The sequence below is a fragment of the Hypomesus nipponensis genome, chromosome 22, assembly GCF_054491055.1.
Source record: "Hypomesus nipponensis isolate SF chromosome 22, ASM5449105v1, whole genome shotgun sequence".
NCBI classification, from domain to species: Eukaryota; Metazoa; Chordata; class Actinopteri; order Osmeriformes; family Osmeridae; genus Hypomesus; species Hypomesus nipponensis.
Genome location: NC_140382.1, coordinates 20,800,007 through 20,809,049, shown reverse-complemented (window position 1 = coordinate 20,809,049; position 9,043 = coordinate 20,800,007). Strand labels below are relative to the sequence as shown.

The following is a 9,043-nucleotide window of genomic DNA, read 5'->3' as shown; positions in this document are numbered from 1 at the left end:
ATGCGATATTCTCTCAAGTGCTTACCTTAGTGTAGGTCAAAGCTCTTGTGAACGACAACAGAGCAAACAGAGCCCAGAGCAAAGTGCATCCCAGGCAGGGGAGGAAGGGAAGGGGGTCAGAGTCTGTATACTCACCTGGGCTCCAGCCAGCCTGTCGACCCAGCTCTGCATGTGCTCTCTCTCTCATGGAGTAGAGCCCTGACAGACCAAGCAACCAACAACAGCAGCTCAGGTCCATACTAAACTCTCCACAGAGAGAGACACGAAAGTTGACACTGAGGGTATATTTTAATTTTATTTGAATGTACAGTATAAAGAACCAAACGGGAAGTACACCGATTGTATAGAGATACAATCTCTATAACCGCTGTAGTCTGGCTAAGGTACCTGGATATTACCAATAGTAGTCCACGAACTAAACAGTCCTCATTAGCACTTGTGATAATGAATGAGTGTGAATCTATCATAATACATTTCCTGCACAAGGTTAGTGTGGGTTCTCTCATGTCACAATAGCCTACTGTCATCATTTGTCTGTAGCATAATGGCCAGATCTGGCCAGACAGGAATATTCACCTTCTGATACAATGAAGGCTTAGAGACAAGGCAGGCAGGAACAGCATTCCTGATGAGAACAATGAAGAACATGCCTGAGAGGCTTCCTTGCTGCCGTCAAAGTCAAAGTATTTCATTGGTAGTTGGCACAGATCTCCCAAGGTAACACTGGGTATTCACATAGTTAGGCAGACCCTGCTACACATAACTTCAAAACAGAAATTACACAAAGTGGAAGTTTCTAGTGCATACCAAAATGTACGTAAATATATTTATCAGACGTAAAGGGACAGATGGTGGAAGTAAAGGCGCAGGAAATCATGTTGTGTTTCCAGATGAGCATGGTGTTCTCACACAATACTGTTTGGATGTGTCCTCTCTCCCTCTACCTCCCTCTCTCCCTCTCTCTTTTTCTACCTCCCTCTCTCCCTCTCTCTTTCTCTCCCTCCCTCTCTCTCTCCATCTTCCTCTCTCCCTCTCTCTAGCTCTTTCTACATATTCCTCTCCCTCCCATCTCTCTCTCCCTCTTACATTGCCGCCTATAACAAATGATCTAATGAGAGTCTCGGTGACCCGACACACACGATCAAATCCTCGTTTCTTAGAGGAGGCTGTATATGAATCCATCAGCGCGGCCCCCGGAGGTGTGGAGGGGCCGCTGGCTACTGCTACGCACATGCCAGGAAGAGAAAGAGTGTCTACAATGACCTCACACAAGGACAATGGGCTACAGTCAATAGATGCTAGTCACATGCCACAGTCACGAGATAGTGATATTAAACACACACACACGCACACACACAGTCAGGTGAGTCTTAATGACATTTACAGAGTTGGACTCTTCCGTTGTGGTGGCGTAAGACGCATAAAGCTTTAGTTGCTTTCAACTTGAGAAACAAACACCCACTTGTAAAACCATTCCAGCCTGTCCCTCTCTCAAAGACTTCCTGCCACATGAAATATCGCGACAAATCAACGATCAGGTCTGATTTAATTTGTGTGTAACGCACACACTAGCATGCGTACATGGAGATTTATTTTGAGATTCCAGATGCTGAAAGACGTCAGTCGAATCAACAGCTTGAGTTAAGGCAGGGATTTCTATCCATGCTGTGTTTGAATAAACCAAGATGTTTATGGCTTTGACTAGAGAAATTGTGTGTGTGTGTGAGGGGGCAGATAGGACATACAGGACTTTGGTCATCTCCTGAACATCATTAGGCCCTCGAAACACACAAAAGCCACATGGCAGGTTGTTACTATGGAGACTGTTTTAGCCAGATGATATCTCTCTAAGGGAGGGAGGAGGCCTGTACCCTCTGTTTCAGGTGTGTGTGTGTGTGTGGGGGGGGGGGGGGGGGGAACATGTCACATTGAACTGTAAAGGGCTGAAAAGCATCACATCACTTACATCAGGATCAATAATTTAAGTGTTTTAATCCTTATAATTTTAGCGATTTAAGAAATGTAAGTCCACAAACAAGTCAATATTTGCACACCTACATCGCACGTGCCTACAGTGTCTGACAATCCAAGGCAAGGGTTAGAGAGGAAAGTAATACGTCATCAACGTCAGGTTAAGTTCCACAACACACTTCTCTGCTGGGCTAAACGGGATGTTGGCCTGTTTCCCCCATGAACGCATGTCCGCCATTTTCTCTTGCCAAATGTCGCCTTCATGTTCTCCTCTTTCCGAGACTGACCCTGGCGACAGGTAGGTGGCGGCAAAAGATAAGCGACACATTGAGGAACCAATACCGACTTGAGAAAACGGGTCGGCAAGAATAAAGGCAGGAACCGGCAGAAAAGGAGCATGTCATTAGACGAACTGCTCCGGTACATCATAGATCAAGCCTTCATATGGTTCGCTGTCATGGCAACACAAAATATATCCCCATATAGCCTAACATAATGTAATAAAGCTATGGTTGGAATAGCACTACCTTTTTTTCCAAAAATTTTAATATAGTAGGCTTTAGTGACACATTATCGAGGCACTTCAGCATGTGAAGACGGATAATCAGATTGAAATGAACACGCGTAGCCTTTTTCGCGTTTATGAAATCAATGATGTTGTACCATTGTTGTGGTTTGGCTGTTTGTTGCAAGACTATATATTTTTTCAGTTGCACCAACAGATGTCACTATTCTCTCCGTTTTAGCTTCGGATCTTATTCCGGCCGAAACAGGAAGAAAGTACTAACGCTAACCTTTTCCAAAGCTTCTTCCGCCCATCCTAATTTCTCTAACTGTAATGCAGCGGCTGTGCCCTTCGCTACGGTACACGGCGGCGTTACTCGATTTGCTGCCTGCCACTAAAAGCAAGCTGGTCTCAAACGTTACCCCCCCATATTTCAGAACAACAATGCACTACCGCACGGAAGCAAGAGGACGTCCAAACTCCACCGACTACAGGATTTATTTTAGTAAGTTGTGCGCATCAACACAGCGACTGTATGGGCCTACGTGCATGAATGACTAGTTTTGTTAAACGAATCCATTACCGTACAACGTAGTGAAACGTCCCTGGACACGTCATACTACTACCATACTTGCAAGCTGCTTTCGTATAAATAACTTGCTAGGCAGACAACACTAGCCGCTAACTATCTTATTGGAAAGCACCTTATTAAAGGCAGTGTTTTCTCTGCCTGTTAGGTTACGGTTTTGTATTTAGTGCGATAGCGGAAACACTACGTTGCACATCACTTGGTCACGTGTGCTACTTTGTTGTCATTGCGTGCCTGTCATTGGTCTGTGAATGTCACTCACTGCCATATTATGTTATGTGGCCGCAACACAGGTTAACACCTATTCCAGTGATCGAAGATATACCATTCAGACATTTCAGCACTTAGATGACATTCATGCCCCAATTTCCACCGTGAAAGTAAACGGACAAACTTAAGTTATTAGCTTTGTATTGTAAAATAATTGTCGTCGTCGTCGTCGTTTGAATTGGACGTCGAGATGGTGTTTACACACGTGTCGTTTGACACTAAATCCATTGAAGATGTAGGTTAACAAGGTCACATTAGCCAGGTGTGAATGATCACACCCAAGGTGTGAACCCCATCACCTCAGTCCAAATAGACTCACAAGGGAAGCCCTCAGGAAGGGCTATTATCCACATGACCTTTTATGGCTGTTGAAATCATTTGTGCCTGAAGATTACAAAGATGCTGTTAAAAAGATGTATCTGTGTGTGGTTGTTAGAAGGCTGTAGATCAGTTTGTTGTTGTGTGTTGATCCAGAGACCGCAGAGGGGAAGTACATTTCTCCATTTCATGATATCCCTCTGTTTGCGGACACAGAACAGGTAACTTGACATTTTCAAATAGCAGTTTGAATCTTGTGAACACCTGTTTGAGAAAGTTGAAATGTCATTTATTGACATTAATATTATATTTTGTTTTTCAATGTACATGTTTTACTTTCTGCAGGGAAATGTGCCATCTAAAAGAGTAAAGAAAAATGAGAGCGAGGTATGGTGGCCTTTTAGGGTCATTTATGTCTACTTAGAATACAATCACAGGACTTCAATGGTAATGGTTGACTTTGTTTTGCCCTTTCTTGAATGTCAGGTGCTGTTCAATATGGTTGTGGAAGTTCCACGGTGGTCAAATGCAAAAATGGAGGCAAGTATCAAGGAAACTACTGTCTAATAAAATTTGTTTTTAACAAAATGTGTTTATAGTTCTACATTTGTGCAATAAGCTTGTAAAAAGGAAATAGCAAGGGCCATGTTTTGACAGGTACAGACCCAGATGAAAGCTTATATATCCAACATGGTGTAGAGAGCCTTTAATTTTCCCTTTTATTTATAATGACACTCTTGCTACATGTTGGTGGTTAATGACATGAATGAAGCACTTGAAAATACCCTCCTCTTCAAGTTGACATAAAGGTCATATCAGTAAATAATAGAAAACGCAGAAAGAGCAAGCTGGAGTTTTTCACCCCTTTTAATTCAGCCATTCGGTTTGTGCGAGGACTCATGTGCTGGTAAGATGCACACAAGTTTGGTACTTTGAGATTTCCTTAGTTTAATTATTTTGGACAAAACAAACCACGCCCACATCACATTTGACAATGTTGTATATTTATTTTTAAACACTCAGTTTTGTCACTGTCTCAGATTTGTATTTGGTGGGTTTGTACTGTAGATCGCAACAAAGGAGCCTTTGAATCCCATCAAACAAGATGTCAAGAAGGGAAAACTGCGTTATGTGGCCAACGTGTTCCCTCACAAAGGCTACATTTGGAACTACGGAGCGCTGCCCCAGGTGAGAGCACCACCTTGAGGAACCTAAACCTCCACAGATACTTTCAAAGTTCAAAGAGAAACCGCAAGAGCAAAACACTATTGACTGTGATTTGACGTGCAGTGTACAACATCTCTTTATCTCTTTTGTTCTGCGTCCTCGCCGTCCCATATCCGAGCTGGGCCTGGAAGTTATCTCTGCTCGGGGTGGATTTTCTTTTAAGCATTTTTGTTCACTTATCCAAACCCTATTCATACTTTGTTTTCTGTAGCTGAAGCATTGAGACTTCCAGCCTGCATGTCAGCCAGCCTCCATACAGCCTCCTGCAGGTGTATTGATGTAGACACACGATAGATAGATGCCCAGAACCACTTCAGGATTAATTACAACCAACTTGTTCATTGAAGTCCAGTGTTTGGCCCTGGACTCCATTGTGTAAGAGTGCCTTAGAACGACCGGATGTTCATTGACGTCAGCGTCATCGATTCGGCCATTATTCCCTTGTTACATGCTGCACCTAAAGTTGGCTATCTATTAACAAACAAAACAACAGAAAGTTTTACAAAAGGAAAATGGGCGAAGAGGTCATAATCAATGAGTTTGACCCGGCCTTCATCTATTTCTTTTTAACGTTATTGACCTTCCTTCCTTGCTTTCTTTCTTTCTTTCTTTCTTTCTTTCTTTCTTTTGAATCACACAGACGTGGGAAGATCCGAACCACACTGACAAAGACACAGAGTGTTGCGGAGATAACGACCCGATAGACGTGTGCGACATCGGCTCCAAGGTGCGCCGTGCTCTCATGTGTACCCATGAGACTACAGCAGTGCAGCAGGATGTTAGAGAATATTTGGCTTTTTGACACAATTGTGACAGCATGGGGGATCAATGTAGTCTAAAAGAAAAACAAAACAAAAAATAAACTTCATAATCCAGTCGGGATATAACAAATGCATCCTCGCTTTTCAGGATCTTACTGTGAAAAAGGTTCTCAATGTAGCAATGTTAAAGAGATGGAAAAATGCCATTTGGTGATGCTCTTAATATGGTATGTGATGGGATGACTTCAGCACTTGTGTGCTCCCCTGTGTTCCTCCAGGTGTGTTTGCCAGGTGATGTCATCCAGGTGAAGGTGCTGGGGGTTCTGGCCATGATTGACGAGGGAGAGACGGACTGGAAACTCATTGCCATCAATGCAGAAGACTCAGATGCTCCCAAACTCAACAGTGAGACCGAACGAATACATCTCAATATTGCACTTTGACTTGGCCTGAAGTGTAAATATATACATATATCTTTTGTAACTTTATGATGTGTTATCCTGGGAATCCGACCAATCAGAGGTCAGGGTTTATCTGCTCTGGCAGGTGGGTCTGGCCACCCAATCAAACTGATTTCACTCCGGAATGAAAAAACGCTGGGCTAATCACAACCTTTTATCTGATACGGGGCGGGTTTAATACGATGACTTTACAGAGGAGTGCTGATCTTGTAAACAACCAAGAGAAGAATTTGTTGTATTTATCCAATTGCGTCCAGAGGCATTTTGGTTTGCACTCATTGATAACGTCCCTTATGGCCCCGTCACACCATAATGTTCTAGGGCGAGGTGGACACATCTGACGTGTGATTAACGCATGATTAGCGCGGGACTGACGCATGAGGAGCGTGTAACAGCGACCAAGACACCCCTGAAAACTATTAGCACTTTTGTGCATGTTCAAAACCTTTGTTTTGGACCAGCGTCCTCTGCCGATCACCGACGATTACCGACGATTACCAGCGTCACCAACACCCACACAACGCTCTTCTGGCGCTATACCAGCGACCATGGACGATTACCAACATTCCCTCTGACGTAGTAGAACGTTGACCAGAACATTAAGGTGTGACGGGGCCTTTAGACATCGAATGGTTCAAGACAAATACACGTACCGATCTGGCGATGCCAGGCTAAAGAAGTGTTGCTTTTTATCCCAGCAATGCAAACACAACATTGCAGTTGTGAGAATAAAGAATTGCAAAATACCTACTTCCCATTCTGAGGGGCAACCACTGGCAGTATTCAAAGTGCTGCTTACATTCACCAGTGTGTGCTTGTTTTGATACTCCACTTAGGTATTGAAGATGTGCGCAGGAGCAGACCGGGCCATTTGGAGGCTACTGTCGACTGGTTCAGGAAATACAAGGTGCCGGATGGGAAGCCAGAGAACCAGTTTGCCTTCAATGGACAGTTCAAAGACAAGGTACATAGACTTTGTCCCATTTAGCCTCGAACTGATCTAGCGATGTGGCGAAACTTAGCGATGTGGTGTGTTTTTATAGCCTGCATGTGTTCCATCCTAGTGCAGAGGATGAAGGATGCCCGAACGGCTTGTTTTCTACGAGGGTAACTGACCATGTTTTCCTTTTTTATTGTGTTCCTTGCATCCTCTCTAGGACTTTGCAGTGGACATCATCAAGTCCACCCATGAGCACTGGAGGGCACTCGTGCAGAAGCAGAGTAATGTCGGAGACATAGATTGGTGAGTTAGTGGTGTGTGAGTGGGGGAGAAATGAGCATATCTTTGCCAGTTTCTATATATATTTTAGATTGCTGTTGACACATTCTAACGTTGCTGGATGGGTTGTGTAATAGTCCTCACCAGCTGCACAGAAACGGAGACGGCTGTTTGATTGGAAACCGCTAATGGTTAGAGTAGGGCTGTCCAACCCTGCTCTGGAGAGGGTAGGGTCCCCAACCCTCCAACCCTGCTCTGGAGAGGGTAGGGTCCCCAACCCTCCAACCCTGCTCTGGAGAGGGTAGGGTCTCCAACCCTCCAACCCTGCTCCTGGAGAGGGTAGGGTCCCCAACCCTCCAATCCTGCTCTGGAGAGGGTAGGGTCCCCAACCCTCCAACCCTGCTCTGGAGAGGGTAGGGTCCCCAACCCTCCAACCCTGCTCTGGAGAGGGTAGGGTCCCCAACCCTCCAACCCTGCTCTGGAGAGGGTAGGGTCCCCAACCCTCCAACCCTGCTCCTGGAGAGCTACCTGCCTGAAGGTTTTTGCTCCAACACAAACCCAGCACACGCAATTCTAATAATGAACTAGTTGATCAGGTCAAATGCGTGTGATTGGAGCAAAAAGCAACAGGCAGGTAGCTGTCCAGGAACAGGGGGGAGACCCCTGGGTTAGGAATGCGTTTTTAGACTGTTTCATGTAAACGTAATATGTTTGTTTGTCCACAGTAAGAACGTGTCTGTCTGTGAGAGTCCACACAAATGCAGCTGCGAGGATGCCTCCTGTGTGGTGAAGTCGGTAAGAGCGGGAAACCAGACTTATCTGATCTTGTGTTTGAGTCAGACGCTGTGATGAGCGTCATGGCTGGCTGGCAGGTGTAAATCAGGTGGTAAAACCACATGTAAGTTTGTCTTTGATGAACATGACGTACGTTTCCTTTGATTCCTGTACGTTTCCTGTTTAGGCTCCGGCTTGGGGGGATCCACTTCCTGTTCCTGCTGAAGGTTAGTTTGGTGCTGAATCCCTTTACTTCCTCATAGCGACCAACCTAATATCATAGCAACCGGCTGCTGCAAGTGTATTGTAAAGCTCTTACCCTGAAACAATATATGAATTCAAACATTTTTCTTTTGTAGTGGACAAATGGTATTTTCCCAACAAATGATTCTTGGATTGGATCAAGACACCGGGAATATCTTAGTTGAGTCTAATATCAACTTCCAAGCCCTTCCAAGTACTGTATTTCTATTTAATTACAAATATTTTGTATGCAGTTAATTTCAGTTGGAAATTCATTTTTATTGAAATTGGATTTCAGGGTTTTATTGTTGAAGACATAAAACATCACATTTAAGTTGTCTGTATTAAAGTTTTGATCAGGATTGTACTGATGAAATAAGGGGACCCCCCCCTCTAAACTGTACATGAATACCAAAAGTAAGTTGGTTTATTACGTTTCTTATGTTCTTGTACTGGAAATCATGTACAGTAAGAGTACATTTTATTTAATGATGCCAGTTTATTGCCAATATGCCTTTCAGGGCCTGTTAAACGGATGAAAATGGTCCTTATTTGGATAAATAAAAGCATCAAGATGTTACATGTTTGCTTCAGCCGTTCAATCCATTATTACAGTTGCCTAACGTCCTATGTCAGTATTCATATCTGGTTGGTTACTAAGCCCAGTCTTAATACTCACTTAAAGAACACCAAGCAGGTGGTTTC

At 44.0% G+C, this 9,043-nt stretch overlaps 1 protein-coding gene across 3 annotated transcripts; it reads left to right on the top strand.

The window, feature by feature from the left end:
- Window positions 1-2,144: 2,144 nt before the first annotated feature.
- ppa2 (inorganic pyrophosphatase 2) lies at window positions 2,145-8,918 on the top strand. 3 transcript variants are annotated; one of them, XM_084686771.1, is made up of 13 exons: window positions 2,145-2,269; window positions 2,914-2,981; window positions 3,810-3,874; window positions 3,999-4,040; window positions 4,140-4,193; window positions 4,722-4,841; window positions 5,521-5,607; window positions 5,920-6,046; window positions 6,939-7,066; window positions 7,260-7,345; window positions 8,047-8,116; window positions 8,283-8,322; window positions 8,455-8,918. In XM_084686771.1, the coding sequence occupies exons 1-13, from the start codon at window positions 2,172-2,174 to the stop codon at window positions 8,481-8,483; spliced, it is 1,014 nt and encodes a 337-aa protein (XP_084542897.1). In that variant the 5' UTR covers window positions 2,145-2,171; the 3' UTR covers window positions 8,484-8,918. The 3 variants fall into 3 exon arrangements, 2 of the variants coding, with proteins under 2 accessions (XP_084542897.1, XP_084542896.1); XR_014740915.1 differs by lacking the exon at window positions 2,145-2,269 and having other exon boundaries at window positions 2,730-2,981; window positions 8,455-8,552; window positions 8,637-8,918; XM_084686770.1 differs by lacking the exon at window positions 2,145-2,269 and having other exon boundaries at window positions 2,730-2,981.
- The last annotated feature ends 125 nt before the right edge of the window (window positions 8,919-9,043 follow it).

Coding starts and splice junctions, on each gene's coding strand:
- ppa2 (XM_084686770.1), top strand. CDS start 2,810: ATGCAGCGGCTGTGCCCTTCGCTACGGTACACGGCGGCGTTACTCGAT. Junction 3,875..3,998: donor TGTTTGCGGACACAGAACAG/GTAACTTGACAT, acceptor TACTTTCTGCAG/GGAAATGTGCCATCTAAAAG. Junction 7,346..8,046: donor AATGTCGGAGACATAGATTG/GTGAGTTAGTGG, acceptor GTTTGTCCACAG/TAAGAACGTGTCTGTCTGTG.